This window comes from Rhodamnia argentea, chromosome 8 (genome assembly GCF_020921035.1).
Source record: "Rhodamnia argentea isolate NSW1041297 chromosome 8, ASM2092103v1, whole genome shotgun sequence".
Lineage (NCBI taxonomy): Eukaryota > Viridiplantae > Streptophyta > Magnoliopsida > Myrtales > Myrtaceae > Rhodamnia > Rhodamnia argentea.
In genome coordinates, this window is record NC_063157.1 from 24,886,689 (window position 1) to 24,903,873 (window position 17,185).

At 41.3% G+C, this 17,185-nt stretch overlaps 3 protein-coding genes across 5 annotated transcripts; 2 read left to right on the forward strand and 1 right to left on the reverse strand.

The window, feature by feature from the left end:
• The first annotated feature begins 2,550 nt into the window (after positions 1-2,550).
• On the forward strand, positions 2,551-5,823 carry LOC115735543 (non-structural maintenance of chromosomes element 1 homolog). 3 transcript variants are annotated; one of them, XM_030666827.2, is made up of 7 exons: positions 2,551-2,891; positions 3,031-3,227; positions 3,765-3,845; positions 4,384-4,623; positions 5,057-5,134; positions 5,215-5,365; positions 5,465-5,823. In XM_030666827.2, the coding sequence occupies exons 1-7, from the start codon at positions 2,777-2,779 to the stop codon at positions 5,557-5,559; spliced, it is 957 nt and encodes a 318-aa protein (XP_030522687.1). In that variant the 5' UTR covers positions 2,551-2,776; the 3' UTR covers positions 5,560-5,823. The 3 variants fall into 3 exon arrangements, with proteins under 3 accessions (XP_030522687.1, XP_030522690.1, XP_030522689.1); XM_030666830.2 differs by having other exon boundaries at positions 2,552-2,891; positions 5,215-5,404; positions 5,458-5,823; XM_030666829.2 differs by having other exon boundaries at positions 2,552-2,891; positions 5,215-5,400; positions 5,459-5,823.
• Positions 5,824-9,083: 3,260 nt separating this feature from the next.
• LOC115735534 (protein ALTERED PHOSPHATE STARVATION RESPONSE 1) lies at positions 9,084-13,286 on the forward strand. Its single transcript, XM_030666813.2, is given in 6 exon segments — positions 9,084-9,093; positions 9,096-10,172; positions 10,542-10,610; positions 11,558-11,772; positions 12,005-12,228; positions 12,500-13,286. Coding segments are annotated over 6 exon segments (2,265 nt in total). The 3' UTR covers positions 13,170-13,286.
• Positions 13,287-14,788: 1,502 nt separating this feature from the next.
• Positions 14,789-16,999, reverse strand: LOC115733324 (NDR1/HIN1-like protein 13). Its single transcript, XM_030663986.2, has 2 exons — positions 16,815-16,999; positions 14,789-15,690 (listed from the first exon to the last, which is right to left on the reverse strand). The coding sequence occupies exon 2, from the start codon at positions 15,628-15,630 to the stop codon at positions 14,827-14,829; it is 804 nt and encodes a 267-aa protein (XP_030519846.2). The 5' UTR covers positions 15,631-15,690; positions 16,815-16,999; the 3' UTR covers positions 14,789-14,826.
• Between the last annotated feature and the right edge of the window lie 186 nt (positions 17,000-17,185).

The following is a 17,185-nucleotide window of genomic DNA, read 5'->3' on the forward strand; positions in this document are numbered from 1 at the left end:
TGAGTGAAATATGTGTATATTTGTGTGAAACTTTTCCTAAGGCCGGCGGTTGTTTGGTCTTCCGTGAATCTATGTCGTGCGAATGTTTCTAATTGCTGAAATCTTCAGCTCTCAAGTTGTTGAGGCGACAATGGACTTTGTTCAGTGGCTTCCTCATTGGCAGAGCTGCCTTCTTTGCCGTGGGTAAATTGTTCATTGTTTTCGCCTACTTTAAGCTTGAGCTTGACCTTGATAAACTTCCTCCAGCCGGGGGAGTTTGTCCTTGTGCCTCTTTGCCTATATTTATTTCTTCGTGCTTCCTTTTCAAATTTTCTTTCTCGATTTTCATGATATCAATATGCTTTTAGCTACGAGGAAAATCGAAACCTCGGTATTAAATCAGATGAAGAATATGGTAAGATTTGCTCCTCGGAGGCTGCTTCTCTCGTTTCCGTAACACAAAGGTCATTGTAGGCTTCGTTGATTGTTGATGCTCTACAAAGTCACTAGTAGTTGTTTTTTGAGTTGAGCAATTGGGTTGCAGATAGAATGAGGCGATCACCGGGACAAGAAGATTGGCAGTTACAGCATAACATGATGTGGTGCCGACTATGTGATTTTTTGCCTTTTTATTGTTTTTATACGGGGCGATTTTCAAAGCCCTCAAAGTGGGTCGAAACTCACCTTTCCAGTCAATATGTTAAATCAAGCAGGCGCTACATCCGCGTAAGAAGTTGAATATTGGCCCGGGCAACTACATAATTGCTAAAACCAAAATGAATATGTATTTAAAAAGAACAAATAGTGGATGAGGAATTGCTTAAAAAAATGATAGGTCTTTTTATTTTTTTTCAGTGAAGAAAACAAGGGAGAGTAGTTATTCTTTAGTGGGAGTACTTGGCTTGTGGAAACAGTTCAATCTTCAGTTTTCTAATGCAATTTTGGGATGAGTATAAAATGAGCCGATTATTCTCCTTTATGGGTTTTTTGAAAGGGTGTGGTGCAAGGAAGCTGGGAACATCCCAAACTAGACCGAACCAGCCAGTTCTCATAGGAATCGGTCTAGTTTTAGATTTTAATAGTGAGTATTGGTTTGGTTATCGATTTTAGGGTGAAACTGCTCATTCAGACAGGATCGGTATATATGTATGTGTATTTCTTGAATTTTTAAGTTGTTTAAATTCACAGCCCTAAGTCCCTTGTCATGCTCTTGGTCTCAACTCCATCGTCTCTTGCCTCATGTCGCTCTCGGTCTCGACTTGGCCGTGCCTATGGCCGTCCCTCGCAATCACGACCTTATCACCCTCTCTCACCCATGCTCTCGGTTGCCGCCGGTCTCATTGGTCCCACTCCCGTGAGTTCAAAACGTTACTTCACCTCTTCAACTCCCAAATCAGCCTCCCTTTTTGCACCTCTCCCTCTCTCCATATGTCTATCTCTCAGAGCTTAATAGAGTGTTCGAGCTTTTGATTTGATGGCTAAAATGCTGCAAATATTGAATTTCTTGGCTTGCTTCGATGGGTTTGTCTATTGCTAATCGATTTACTTTATTTGGAAAAATGATCAAAAAAGAAATTCTAAATATATTGTAATTGTACTAATTCGATTTATTTTTATTTTTCTAATTGAGTCTTAAATCTTTTTTATTTGTGTCAATTCGGCTCTTTTGGCGGACCGGTGTTGAAGTAGAAAAATTTTCAAAAATATTGTATCATTGTTTTTTAATTTTTAATTTATTTCTTTTTCCTTCCTTCTTTTCTGATTTTGTAACCCAAGAAAATAAAAATAAATAAAAATGAATAATGAATAATAAATAATAAAAAATTAGAATATTATTGAAAATTGTCAACGTCGGCACTAGCCGGCCAAAAAGACTAAATTGACACAATTACACAAATGCAAAAGGCTTAAGACTCAATTGGAGAAAAAAAAATAGAGATTTAAGACTAAATTGAAGCAATTATAAAAAATTTAGGACTTTTTTGATAATTTTTCCTACTTCATCTGGGTAGACTTTGTATTGAATCCGAGGCTACTAGGCTCCTATCTTTTGTTGAGATCGTTTTAGTGCTTCTGTTTCCGTTTCTTTGTAGTTGTAAGATAGTTCGTTGGGAGGTGATTAATAATGTTGTTCATCGAAAGTTTTAGATTGTCCATTTTCAGATTATCCATTTTCTTCGTCTCTATAGAACGGTTTAATGGACCCATCCAAAAACTAGATTGGATCGAAAATTCGGTTCCCGAGGTTCATGAAATAAGTGGGTGATTCTCGGTTCATATTTTGTGGAACCGACCCGTAGCGGACGCTTCTCGATTTTAGGAGAACGGCCCATCCTAAAACCGAGTGCCCCTAATTTTTCTTTGGTTGTCATGCCACTGATGTTTCTCACTGATAATGCAAATTACCAATGACTATTTTAAAATTAGTTTCTATGCAGAAAAACAACATAAATTAAACCCCCGCCCCAACCCCCCATCCTCGCGGGGGCCGCCAAAAAAAAAAATGTTCACGTTCCGACAAAAAAAAAACATCTGCACGCCCTCATTCCCGCCACAGTACCTTTTCGACCAACCCGCGTTCGATCTCGCCTCAGCCGGAGACATTCGATATTTCCCTCCCCCTGCTCTGCTCCAGTCTACTGAGTCTCTCTCTCTCTCTCTTCCAATTGAATTCCAGCCATCGTTAGGGTTCTACTTCCGACTTCGTCCGACTTCTTCTTGATTCTCCGATTCCGCAATCTCGTTTCCCAAAACCCTGAAAATCTCGACCTAGGGTTCGTCCCGATCCGTCCAAGTCATGCCCGAGCTGACGGACGGGCACAAGGTCCTCATCCAAGCCCTGATTTCGCGCGGCCCTCTCAGCGAGAAGGACTTCCACGCCGTCTTCAATGGCGTCACCGGAAAAAACCCAGGTACCTTCGGTTCCGGCGGCTCCATCGTGCGTTTTTCGTCTGTATGTACTGTCAGGAGCGGTCCAATCGAGAACCTTCAGGTTTACTCGGTAGTGCGATGTTGGGTTTTATGCAAAGTCCTAATGCCTTTTTTGCGCAGCTAATCATAAGCAGCTGTTCAACGATTATCTCCTGAAGATCAATAAGGACCTCTCGCACGTTCAGTGCGAGCTGCGTGGATGCAGGAACCAAAACGATGGCCAGGTTTTCTATGGATTTGTCAATAACGTCTCCGACAATCAATCAGAGCTCGGGACTAAATACTCAGTTCCACAGATTGCTTTCTACAAGTGCATTGTATGTCTCGCTGCCTTTCAGTTTGCTTTAGCGATTCTATGTTTTCCAGTTCTGATGTGCTTTCTCATTGTTTGGACAGAGCAATTCTCTTGTCTCTTTTAATATCTTCTAGCTTCAAATGTGTTTGGAAATGTTTTTCATGGGTTTTTCTGGTGAGAGAGAGGTGTGTTCATCTCTTGAAGGCATAAAGCTGACAATCTCATTCATTGTTGGAAATCACGATCATCTCAGATGAACTGGTAGCGAAATGGCTTAACTTGCCAAGGCTTGTGGAACTGGGTAACTTGAAGAAATGGCAAAATAAGTTAAAGAGTCTCCGGTGAAAAAATGTGATCTTGTCTAGAAGCGAGAGATCCATGTCTCTGTGGCTTTGCCTGTCTATTCCAGGATGCCGTTTTGATCATGTCTTTATAATGATTTAAATTGCTGCCCACTTCTATCGAAGTGAAAAATAATGTCGTTACTTTTCTTTTGCTAACATGATGTGATTTTTATGTTCAATGATATTCAGTTTATTCTTGTAATCACTGTTTTCAGATAGAAGCAATGGTGCAAGATGCCACTGCTCAAGGCTGCATATCTGATATTGATGCTCTAAATATACGGCTGGAAAATCAGGTTGAAGTTTCTGCCTCCGCATAAATACTGACTAATATGAATTGTTGTGCCGCCATTGTTTAGAAAGGAGTACGTTATGCATTCTTATGACATTTTTTTGCATGGTTTTGCAAAATGAGATAATTCTCGATATTTCAGTCATATCTTTTGCTTTGATAAACTGGTCAAGATTTAATTTGTGGATCGCCAATTATTAGAAGTATAAAGGGCGAAGTGGTCTTTAGGACCCTTAGCTTATTTTGTTACTGATTACTACTGTATATATATCCACCTTCACTGAAAATACAATAATTTTCCCTTCACATGGTATTGAAGTTCTGGTGAGAAAAGCAAAGCTTGGTTTCGGTCCTACTTGATTTTTTATAAAATGCCAGGACGACATGTTTATTTCACTCTTAACCATTAAAGAGTGTAGATACAAGTGAATAGCGAAACTATCCAAGTTTTCTATGAACTTATTCATTTCCAAAATTCGGTAATTTTTGAAATTTCTCAATAGTCTGATCATTTATGCTGAGGGCCTCTGTTTTATCTACAGGTGCTGAATGGAGCTGTGCCGCAGTCACAACACAATTCTCTTGGTGTCCCTGCTGCATTTAGGAATTTTTCTATATCCCAGAAAGAAAAAACCCTTGAGCAACTTGTGCGGGACAAGTGGCTTTGTTCGATCCCAGATGGTAAGATAGGGCTCGGCGTTCGATCTTTCCTTGATCTGAGAAGTTGGTTCCGCAGTAATGATATCCCTTCATGTGAAGTATGTAATGAAGCTGCTGTGAAGGTTGTCTCCCTCTCTTTCTTGATGATGTTAGTCAACAATGCTTATATGTTTCATGTTGTTTTGACATGTCTAGATCTTCTATATTTATGTGATTGGCAACATATTGCTTTGGGGAAAAATGTGACTCATAAATGAGTTCTCTTGCCGTCATTGCCTATTCCAGTTTGTGTTGAAACATGCATGGAAAATATATGTTTACATATGGTGCATTAAACAGTGAAATGCGATCCTGTGAAGTGCCAAGCACTTTGAAGTTTCATAGTAGTACACTAGTTTAACAATAATAACAATGGCATCTTTTTACTGAACTATCTGACTCGTCGTGCACGTGGGATTGCGAGCCAAATGCACATCAAGTATTTGTGCTTTACTGTAAAACAAAAGACATTGCAACGCATTACTAAAGGATCTGATTTCTATCTCTGTCCGACAGGCGGAATTGTGCCCGAATGATGATTGTAATGTTCGAATCCATCAATATTGCCTGAATAAACGATTTTCCCGGAAGAAGGTATGTCTTTATGGGTTCCTTATAATACCACTGTCTAGTTCAGATAATTTTCAGTGCTAGAGTTAAATTATATCTCGCAGGTTGAGCGAGTTTGTCCTGGTTGTGGCCAACAGTGGAGATGTGTACTGCCCGAAGTGGAAGAAATAGAGGAAGAGGATGCTCAAGATGTGCAAATCCAAAGCCAACCACTCTCGCATCCAAAGAGGACGCTTCGAAGCAGGGCAGCTACAAATGCTGACGCTCTATTAGCATCTTCAAGTCAAGATGTGCAAATCCAAAGCCAACCACTCTCACATCCAAAGAGGAAGCTTCGAAGCAGGGAAGCCACAAATGCTGACGCTCTATTAGCGTCTTCAAGTCAAGGTGCCCCTCATAGTTCTGATTTTAGAAGGACAACTCGAAGCTCTGCCCGCCTGAGATCATGATGTCATCTGTTTATAGTAAATTGTTCCCTTTTTGTAGTCCGGCAGAAGGGCTAGCATTTTGTAATTAGCTTTGAGATTTCTGGTACTAGATTTTCCTAGTTTATGTGGTGATTTTTGGGTACTGCGCATTCTTTGCTTGGTTGCCTGTCTGGAAGCTGCAAACTTCAGTATTTATGCTGCAACTAATAGCTAGCCAGGTTGGTCGAGTTTATCATTACATTCAATTGGACAAATGCAATGCGTTGTCATCTTTTCGTCTCGGCATGTCGGGAATAAGCTTGAGTCCATCACAGACACGAGAAACTCTCAGATTTCATCTCCAGTCCCAGGCGTCTTTAATGAATTTGCGAGGAACTCCATAGGGTCAGTGCATGCGAATTTATGCCCTGTTGTTTCTCAATGCCTCTCTGCTCTGGATAATGGATAGGTCCTTGGTTTTTCGAGAATGAGCACATCATATCTCTTGGGAATACCGAGGTGTCAAATCATTGACGTGAAGAAAGGCACTCATCTGCGAGCTTGCTTTAATGATGTCGCTAGAGGTTTCCAGTGAGGAACCAAGCATTATTCTATTTGCAGGAGGCGGAATAAAGTGACGCCGAGGATGAGAAACATCTTGTGGGCCAGTGTGATGGTTGGAAGTATTGCTCTGTCACTGAGATACGTTCGGCTCGTGAATCGGATGCTCTTGATGCATGAGTCTTTATGTGCGCCAATTTTGTTTTTGTTGGTTTTAGACATTCATGAAACACGACTGTTTTCGAGACTAAATCTATTACACTTTTGTCAATTTATATCTAAATATTTTCCTAGATAAAAATATTTGTTGTTCATTTATCTAAATGATAAATACAGTAATTATACAATGTGATGTCGGCAAAAACCGAAAAAAGTGGAGTTATGATAAGCCAAAGAGGAAAAATTGTAAAAGAAAGTTTTATTCCTATTGTACTTTTGTCTATTCGGTCCTAAACTTTTTAATTTTACTAATTTAATTTTAAACCTTTTGCGGTTGTGCCAATTTAATTCATCCAATCAATTTTGACTGAGTGACGCTAATCTGGCTAATTTTTAACAATATTTTAATTTTAATTTTAATTTTAATTTTCTTTTCCTTTTCTTCTTCTTCCAGTAGGTTGCCGCGCTGGCAACTATCCAGAGGCTAGAGTCGGTGAGGTCAACCTCGCCCAACAATAGTGAGGCGACTCCTTGCCAATGGCCAGCAGCCCTAGTCTTTGGCTTCCCATAACTCCCCCTTTTTATGATTTTGTTGACATCGCATTGTATAGTTTACCAGTCCGACGAGCTTATGCATGAGTGTATTTATCATTTAGATAAATGAACGAAATTTCATCCATGAACATATTTAGCTATAAATTATTATTGATAATAAAGACATTTTCTACCGGCTAATTATTTCGAGTGATATAATCGATCGCTTTTCAATAAAGTATTTTTTAAATCATAAAATTTTCGCGAAACGGAAGGAGCCTTAACTCGGGAAATTTTCGGCACGAGTCGCGTGTTAAAAACTGTATTTTCGACTTTGCTTTACTGAGGGTGGAGATTCGGCTTTATTAGTTATAATTTCATTTTCCCTTAAGAATTTTTGCCCTAAAACTTGGGGGTTAAGGAACAAAAAAGGGAAAGAAAGGCCGACTCTTTGTACGCGCTAGTAAGACTGCTAGTACGGCTTGGAAAACACTTTGCCAACTTCGATTCCAATCGGCGCACTCTAACATGCATGGAAACTTTCACGACAACGACACTTCGTTTCTTCAGCACAACTCCCCGTTTTTCCTCCTCCTTCTTTTTACTTCTTTCGACCGCGAACAACTCTGACCCGTCTCTCCGATCAAAACCAACGCTCCCGACGCGCGCCTCCTTCTCGTGGACTCTTGTGGTCGGCGCTCTCTCTCTCTCTCTCTCCTCCTCCGGCGCATCCGTCGCTCGACGACTTCATCAGGTGACCTTAGCTTCTGCTCCGATGATCAATCCTTGCTCCTGCGCGCGCGCGCGCGCGTTTTGATCGCGCGCTTTCGCGCGTCGCGTGCTTGTTACGGCTGTTGTTGCTTTTGTTGTGATCGGCGGAGCGTGGCTCTGTTGCCCGGACCGCGTCCCTTCGCGGCGGGGCTCCGGTTCTGTTTCCAGCCTCTTGACTCGTTCTTATGCTTGTTTTCCCGATTGATCAATCCGTAGAATCGATTGGTGTTGTGAATTTCGCTAGGTTTTTGCTGAATTCCCGCAGCTTCCCTGTGCTCCAGCTAGTCTCTTATACTCTGATGAGTCGCGGAATTCCTTGTTTTTTTTTTTTTTTTTGGTCTTTTCCCTTCTTTGGAAAGAGCTCGGGTTTTGAACTCGATCCCTCCTAGGCTCCGGATGGTTCTGGAATCCTCTCGGCTTATTTTCCATCCCATCGGACTTTTTGTTCACAGGTCAATTTGATTTGATGGAGCTTCCCCTGTTTAGAGTTATCGAGGATATGTGAAAAATAGGAATCATCGAGAAGTAATTCAACGCCTCTCACTTCATGTCTGGTGATGACGGGTTGACTTTGTTTATCTTCGAGAGCATAACGGCTTCAACGGTTGGCCGCGTTCGGTATCAGTGGTCACCTGATCGCTACGATTTCTAAGAGGCGAGTAGATGTGTGAAGGTGAAGGACGTTGGTTTGGAGGAATTAAAAGTTGTCAGCTTTGAGAACCATTTCTTTAGTTTTCGCCCTGTTAGAAGAACTTCCTTACTATTAGATATTGATTATGAGCAAGTTCTCTCTCTTCATCTTTGGTTTATTTGGTTGTTAGCTTGTTCATCCGTGGACAATTTTCTTTTTCATTGCTTGTAGTGCCAGCATGTAGGATAGTAAATATATCTTGAAATCAGACATGAAAGCTGAGCATTGATCGCTTTCTTTTTGCATTTGTTCTTGATTGATTCTGTTTATATTGCATTAGGATTTTTAGAGAACCTATGTTCTTCTGCTGCCTGCCCTACTCGTTCAAGAGCTCGTGGACTAAACTTGCGGAATTTGTGCAATCTCAATCAGTTCCAAAGTTCTTCCTGTTCCCTTCCGTTTTGGAAAAGTAAATAAGGGGAACCTCGTCTTTTACAATGCCGATTCTTTGTTATGATCTGCTGTTCTGTTAGCTAGTCATATCTGGAGGTATGTGTAGATGTCAGTGAAAAGGTTCATCTGGGACCGCTGTTAAACAATCTAAGATCTTGAATTGCCAGTTGGTCGCGATATGAAATTGCATTGAGGGCCATTCTCAAATCTCCATTTCTGTCAAATACTTCCACATCTAAAACAAGTATTCTTAGTCTAGTATTTTGGCTGAATGAGCAGTATAGCACACCTTAACCACACTTTAATTTATTTTTAGAACTGTGCTTTTAGGTCAGTCAATGGTGTTCACAAGATCTAAAAGCGATGGTCCTTATACTTTGGATTTATCTGATAAACTGAACGAATAATTTTCAGGGATCGACATTTTCCGTGTAATTATCTAGAAAGAAGCTGCAGAATGCCTTGGAAAAGGGACTTACCAGCTCTAAAGCGGAAGAAGATAAGGCCCTGCAGCTTTGTCGGGAGAGGAAAAAGTTTGTTAGGCAAGCCGTTGATGGCTGGTACTCCCTTGTGTATGCACATGTCACATATGTGCAATCATTAAGGAACGTAGCATCAGCTCTCATCAAGTTCTTTGAAACAGAAGCTCCAAAGGACGTTTCCTTGTATACCTCTACTAGTGCAACACCTGAGCCACTTGCATACACTGAGAAGTCCATTTTCCAATTTTCATTTTCACCTCCCTCAGGGTCACGCCGTTCCCATGGCAAGGGAACTCTTTCCCCATCCCTATCGCCTGCTTCCTCTTCTGTGCAAGCCGGTTATACGAAGTTTCAAGGTAGCTATTCTACAAGAGTTGAAGAAACACTTGCTCCGCCTGCTACTCAGACGGTGACTTCATCTTGTACTCCAGAAAATGTTCCACATTGTTCCTCAAAAAAACCAGAAACCTCGCCATTGAAGAATCCTGCGGTCCCTCCTGGAAGTCCGTTGTGGGATTACTTTAGTCAGTCCCATCCAATCGACCATCAGTTTTCATTACTTGAAGGGAAGGGAGTGAGGCAAGGATCTAAGAATTCTGATGATGAAAAGGAAGTTTCTGAGCCAGAAAATGATGGGGAGAAGGCTTCTTTTTCCAGCGCTGAAGAATCTCTGGATTCTGAAGATGAGTTCAGCGTGGCTTCCGCTGATACTCCAGTTGGCAGATCTGAGAATTCTAACAGGGTGAATGATGAGGGTAAGCCTAGTTTATCACTGACAAGAGCTTCGGGAATGAATTCCTCGAAAGTAGAAAAGGGCTACTCCCCTGATTTATCACCCTTGAGGAAGACATCTCCTGTGGTTGATCTGGAAGCTGACGCAGAGAAAATATCATTCGAAGAAGATTCTAGTGGAGCTAAGTCTCATCCAAAGGACTTCATTTCAAGCATCAGAGACATTGTACGTCTATTCCTAAAAGCTTCGGAGTTCGGAAAAGAAGTTCCACGGATGCTAGAAGCAAACAAACTGAACATGCAACTAGTATGCCCGATGAAAGAGAAGAAAGGTCCTCTCCTCTCTCTCTGGCCGAATTTTTGTATCAAACATTGTGGCTTTATTGTCCCTTGTCGCCTTTCACATCTAGGTTTGAGAATGCATTTATTATATGTAGTGCTGGTACACTCTATTTGCTGGATATTAATTTGGCGTGACTGATTTAATTAAGTATTCCAAAAGTTATGTATGAGAAGTTTTTACAGTTGCTTTAAAAGCTGATTGGTCCAACTTCCTTAAATCATAAAACTCCATTAAGCATTTAAAGAATTCTATGCTTGAGTTCTTGTTTAGCTTCTATGCATCATACTTTTGGATCAGTCCTTTTCTACCATCGTCCATTCAATTTCCAAAGGTTTTAAACAGAGAAGTAATGTGGCAGGTGAGCCAATTGTGCTAAAGTATCTTCGAGCTTGTTTCTCTTGCGGGGAAGACTATGAGCAAGTTCAAGGTGAGCCCGCGTATCTCTGTGACTGAGCTGCAGACTAGTGCATGTGATCAACGCATTGTATCTTTGTTGAATCTGAAAAATGTGATCATCTAGTTGACAACTTCATTGTGAGTTGCCTTCATCCTTGTTTTGTAGTAAGGATAACCTCATTCAGATTGTGTCTCTCACTTATATTTGTTGTTGTGGCTTCTCCATCAAATCAAATCATCTGTTCAGAAACAACCCTCAAGAAAATTGCGTTGCTCAACTTACATGGCTTGTGTTATACAAAAAGACACTTCTTTCTTAAAGAAACTTATATATCCGTCCTTGTCAAAAGTGCGGAGGGCCATGTATTTTTATTTTTTCTTTCCTTCTGTAAAATCCAGATGAAGTGCCTATGCCTGATAGATTAGCTTGCAGAGCCTATATGTGACTGGCACATTCTCAAATCCACAAAAAATGCTCAAAGTTGATATGACAACTAAGAAAGGCAGACTGTCTTCTGATGTTGTCTCTGTAAGTTCCCCAGACAACAGGGGTGAATCGAAATTTCTAGTGTTTTAAATGCTTGAAAGTTTTCTGAAGTGCTTAAAATTGCTGTAGTTTTCATTATATCTGTGATTTTCTAAGCTACATGAAAGATAAATAAGCTCACACTGTTGAAAATAATTAGGTTCAATTCTGGCAAATTTACACAAAACTCTGTAAAGTCTTATGCTGCATGTGTGCATGTGAATTTTTTTTTCTTCATGGCATCCTCTTGTATGTGAGAAGTAAGGAAGTACTTTAGCTTGTTAGAAAGTGCAGCAAGAATTTTGTCCATAATATGTGTAAAACTGATGTGAAAGTAAAGTTGTTAGAAAGAGCAGCTAGATTTTTGTCCGTAATATGTGTGGGAACTGATTGTGTTCATTGCTTTGCTTTCACATCAAACTTCTTAGCTAATTTTTGTTTGTATCATTTAGAGTCTGCTCAAACTGCAGTAAAGTATTTAACTTGGCACAGAACTGCTTCTCCTCATTCCATTTCTTCTTGGAATCCTCTGAGGCTGAATCCAAAGGATGAAATTGAGGAGCTCGGTGGCAATCTCTCTGATAACTTTTGCATGATTTCGGGCAGTCATGCTTCTACGCTGGATCGCTTATATGCATGGGAGAGAAAGCTTTATGATGAAGTCAAGGTATTGTTGAACTTTTATGGGATTAATTGATGATTGTTTTAAAGTGCAATGAATGTAATATGACATGACAGTACTCTGATATATCAGAGGCCAGTGGCACAAAAAAGGCTTTAAATTATGATGTCGATGAAATGAAAAGAAGATGCACAATGTGCTATGATACATTTTGAACAATCCTCAAATTGTGAGCAAACATGTAAGCTCATTTTTTTTTTCTCCCCAAATATGTCAGGCGAGTGGGATAATTAGAAGGAAGTATGACTTGACATGCCAACTTCTAACACAACTTGAATCAAAGGATGCACAAAGAGTTCGAATTGATAAGACCCGTGCGGAGATCAAAGATTTGCACTCAAGAATCAGAGTTGCGATTCAGAGGATTGATTCAATTTCAAAGAGCATTGAGGTACTAAGGGACAAAGAGCTGCAACCACAACTTGAAGAGTTGATTGAAGGGTATTACTTGTCATCTCTGCCTATTTATGACTGCTGGTTTTTCTCTCGCTGCTTGACTGCGTGTCACAAAATTTCTGGGCATGGACACATGTTTGCACAAGAATTTGGGAATGCTGTCTCCCTTCAAAAAGATTGAACTCAAGCTGTCCCTAACCCGCATTCCTGCTATTATTCTTTTTCCTCCCCAACTATGATTTAGAGTTATCTGAGTTTTCTGGTCATGAGACATTCAACTCATACTGTTTGGGGTCTATTCCTCAATATGTTGCAGGTTAAGTAGGATGTGGGAATTGATGTCCGAGTGCCACAGTCTTCAGTTTACCATAATCTCAGTGGCACACAACAACTGCAACGCCAAGATTACCATACAGCGGCAGAAGACAGTCTACCTTCAAAATGAGCTGGGCTCTCTCTCTTCGAGTTTTATGAAGTGGATTGCTGCCCAGAAATTCTATCTGCAGGCAATAAACAACTGGCTTGATAAATGCGTCTTGATTCCTCAAAAGACTTCAAAAAGAAAGAGAAGGGTACAACCCCCATCAATAAGGAACTTTGGTCCCCCAATATATGTAACATGCGGTGTCTGGTTGGAGATGCTCGATTCCTTGCCTACCAAGGAAGTTACAGATTCCATCAGGGGTTTAGCAGCTGAGGTTTCTAGCTTTTTACCACGTGAAGAAAGAAGCCAGAAAAAGATTGGAAAATGGCCGCATCCATCATCCTCAAATGCTGACAATGAGTGCGACCCGGCTTATGATATATTATTGAGCAACGAAGCTCCGGAGGGACGCACTTCACACTTTCATCATATCCAATCAAGATTGATGGACGTTCTTTTTCAGTTAAATAATTATGCAGAGTCGTCCGTGAAGAAGTACACAGAACTGGAGAAGGCCATCCAGGATGCAAAAAACCACTATGAGCACTTGAAGTCCCAATGACAGGTTCAGGTTCTTTGTAAAAAAAAAAATATATAGGTTCAGAAATTGTAATTTTCCATTCTGAAAATATTTCAGACAGTTTAGGATGATGAGTAGGGTTTTACATTTACTAGAAGAGGAACCATAGCAGAGATGAAGGAAACCACGCATTAGTCTTCATTCTTTAGTTTTCTCAAGCATTTGTGACGATCATACAATGTTTGCACAAACAATGGGTCAATCCCATGCCCCCCAACTGCAGGTGGTCAATGTACATGTTTTACAAAGTTGATGTAAATATTGGTTCAAGTTGCTTGTGGTTGTAGGTATTGGAGTATGTAGGGCTGGGGAGATACACTGTCTAATGTAGGGACGGTCGCTTGTATAAATGCAACTAGTTGCATCGTGCTGGAACAGTTCTGTACAATATTTAAAGGATTACAAAGTGTCAATGTTTGTTTTCTTCTGTATTATGTTTATCTGTCTATGCCTACATACATCAGTGTACACTCGCACACAGTTCTTGCATCTTGCATCAGTTCTTCTCTGAGCAGGCTATTTCTGGAGAAATCTATGGAGGTTGTCTCTTGAAACAACCACGATCTCTGTCAGCTGGCCAAGAATGGCGGAATTTGCGTGGGATACTTGCATTTACGCCATTCTAAAGAAATAGAGACTTCGAGAATCTCGCACTGGTTGTGGATTTCAATATTCGGGTCTGTTCAAGATCGATTGATTCAGGGCGCGAAAAGGGTCTCGCACTGATTAATAGCTCTTTGTTCGGAAAAAGCAGGGCTTTCTTTTCAAAGAGCTTTATGCAGATCTTGTGGCTGTTCTTTCTTGCCTAGTCGTGTAGATTTGGGTTTTCCCTTCTTCTTTGTTTCGTTCATGGTATGCACAGCCTGAGAGTCGGTCGTCGCTTCAAGGTCGCTTGGTGAGTTAAGCAAAGATTTTTCCGCTCATTTAGTTCATTCCTACCTCAGTTGAATCATTCCCCCCCAACTTAATGTACGACTGATTCTGAAACCTACTGCACATCCCCGTCGCGGCATAACAACTACGGATGATGTCAGATGTTTCAACACTAGCGAAACTGATAATCCTAATCTAATCAAACCAAGTCAACTTAGGACTTTCATCAATTACACCATTTGTCTCGGTCTAAACAAGATGGGAAACCAGTCAACAATTCGGTTCGATGTTGGCTTAAAACTTCTCCCGGGCAATTAAAGTGGCATGTCAGCACGTGAAATCGTCTGGTTTCATATCCAACTCGAACAATTTCTCGTCGAATCGCACAAGGAATGTGCAAGTGTTGGGATCACTTACGGAGATCTTAGGCGAAAACCAACGCTCGACATGTTATGATCGTCGTCTTTCAATCGCATCGGGCGCGGAGAGATGATACTTTCCATTAGATACCATACAGCTTGCTATCTACCAATTAACTTAACCTTATACTATGACCCTGCTTTAGTTTATGCTATAATGTATGATCTCTAGATACCAACGAAACGATTGTTTATGTGACACCTCTATTTTCACACAATGACGTAACTCTGTGTTTTATGAAATTCATCCAGCGCACCCAATAAATTAAGTAAATATATTTATTTATTTTTCCTTTTTCCACCATGCTATATATACTGACCCGGTCTTCAACAAACACTAGAGTTTTTCAAAAGATATTTACTCTATAATCGCAATCCTCATGGACAACCTTCGCTGACGCCGTCAACTTGTCCACCGTCACGTCACACGACAGCTTAACGGTGATCTTCCACGTCTTGACGGCGCCGACCTTGAACTTCACGGGCGCCTTCACCGTCAACTTCAACGGCACACTTCCCCGGCTCTGCTCTGCGGTCAGATCCCGTCGCGAATCACTCGACAATACAACGCCGCTCCCCTTCAGCGTCATGTTAAACACCGTGTAGCTGTTCGGCGACTGGTGCAGTGCCGGCACGGCGCCGTCGGCCAACCTGACGCCGTTGTAGTACATGTCGACAGAGCTTCCGCCCACGTAATGAATCCCGATCTTGTCGTTAGGGTTCACTGCCCGTACGGCGAGGCCGATCTCGGGTGACATCGCGGAGGTCGAGTTCAGGTCAACGCCGCCGATCGCCACGCCCTCGACGGCGTATTTCGGCGGCTCCGGCCTCAGGATGAGGTAGAAGAGGCCGGCGGCGGCACCAACGAGGAGGGCGAAGGTGGCGACAGTGAGGAAGACGCAGCAGCAGGGGCTCCCGCGGCGCTGGACCCGGCGAGTGTAGCGCTCGAAGAGCTTGGCATTCTCCGGCGGCGGGATGCGGTAGACTTGGTCCTTGGGAACATGGACGACGTAGGTGAGCGGAGGGGGGACGGTCTTGTCTTGCGATGGGAGGGTCGGCTTTGGCGGTGATTGCGGCTGCCGAGGAGGCTTCTCCGTCGGGGACGGCGGTGATTCAGGCAGGGAGCCATGCGGGTGGACACGGTCCGCCATAGAGTCGAGCTGCGGCGGTGGACCTTCGGCGCGGAGTGACTCGGCGCGCTCGCAAATTAACTGAAATTCAAAAGATGAGCAAGAACAGGAATCCCGTTACGAATGAAAATTTGAAACGTCTTTACAAATAAGAGAGGAGTTCCCGTTTTACATGGAAACGTGTGACGTTGCATAGAATTTGTATGAAATTTAACGTTGTCTTACGAGGGAAAAACAACATTTTTTTTTTGTCAATTGACTTGATCCAGTCGGAAAGATATGACGTGAGATTTTACCGGGTAAAGCATAATTGGAAGAAAAAATATATATCTTTTCTTTTCTATTTCCAATTGAAAACTCCACGTGTCAAGTCATCATTCGGTTGGCAAAAATAATAAATACATACATTTTGTAAGTAAATGTTTCGAAACATGAAATGGATTATCTCCATAAGCTAAGGAGCGACTAAATACATTCTTAGAAATTTATCTATCAATTGATTGAAACTCGAGATTCATACTCGACTCTTTAGCGGGAGCACGTCTCCTTGGTCCAAAAGATTTTCTTTTGGGTGTTTAAATATGATCAGCTTATTTGAAACGCTCAACCGTAACTTATAGGATACTTATCGAATAAGGATGCTTTGTGTTTACCGAAAATTCCACACTACATGAAAATATTTTCAAGAAAAAAAGGGGTTATCTTAAATTTATGCCTGATGGTTTAGTGAAAGTGGTTTCCTTTTTTTTTTAAATAGGAAAGTCATTTTCTTCTTGTCAAAGCTTACTGTTTTCAATCCGTGAAGAACGTTTTCCTCATATCGATTAGTTTTCCATCTCCCAAACAAGTAAAAGTCGAAAAATAATTTTTTCGAAAACAGTTTGCCTTTGAATAAAATGGACTGAGCTTGAAGGAGAAGATGAGGCGAGACGCGGACGATCTTTCCTTCTTTTTATTCTTGGGATCAAATGCTGATGGGCAACTTTGGTGGATAACGAAGCGCGCGATAATAGAGCCAATACATATACCCGTGTGCATAAATAGCCCTACTTTGGCCTTATGAATAAGGAAAGATTAAGAAGCAGCATAGATAAAGCGCGCAGTTGATGTCTAAAGAAGAAGAAGAAGAAGAAGAAGAAGAAGAAGAAGATGATGATGATGATGAACTCTGAATCACATCACAAAACACAAAATCAAGATGTCACCTGATTCGCACCCTCGGAAATGTCGCCGCCTTCTTTCTGCAACGAATTCGGAACTTGATTTGCTGATCTCTGTTTGCTCTGTTTCCTCTGTTCACTGTTTCATTTCTCTGAGTATGGAAGAGAGAGAGAGAGAGAGAGAGAGAGATTGATTTAGTTTGCATGCACAAGCCGAGATAAGACTAAGTAATCGAAAATGTGAATGGACTACAGAGCATCGTCAAGTGTCAATTAATAAGAATTTTCTTCTGCAGCACCCATTGAAAGCGTTAGTTGTTTCTGGAGAACCAGTCAACAAGAAAGCCTTAACCCCCTTCGTTCCCATTTCTTGATGCCGCCGTTCTTTTTGCTTTTGGGTATTATCCTAAACAGAG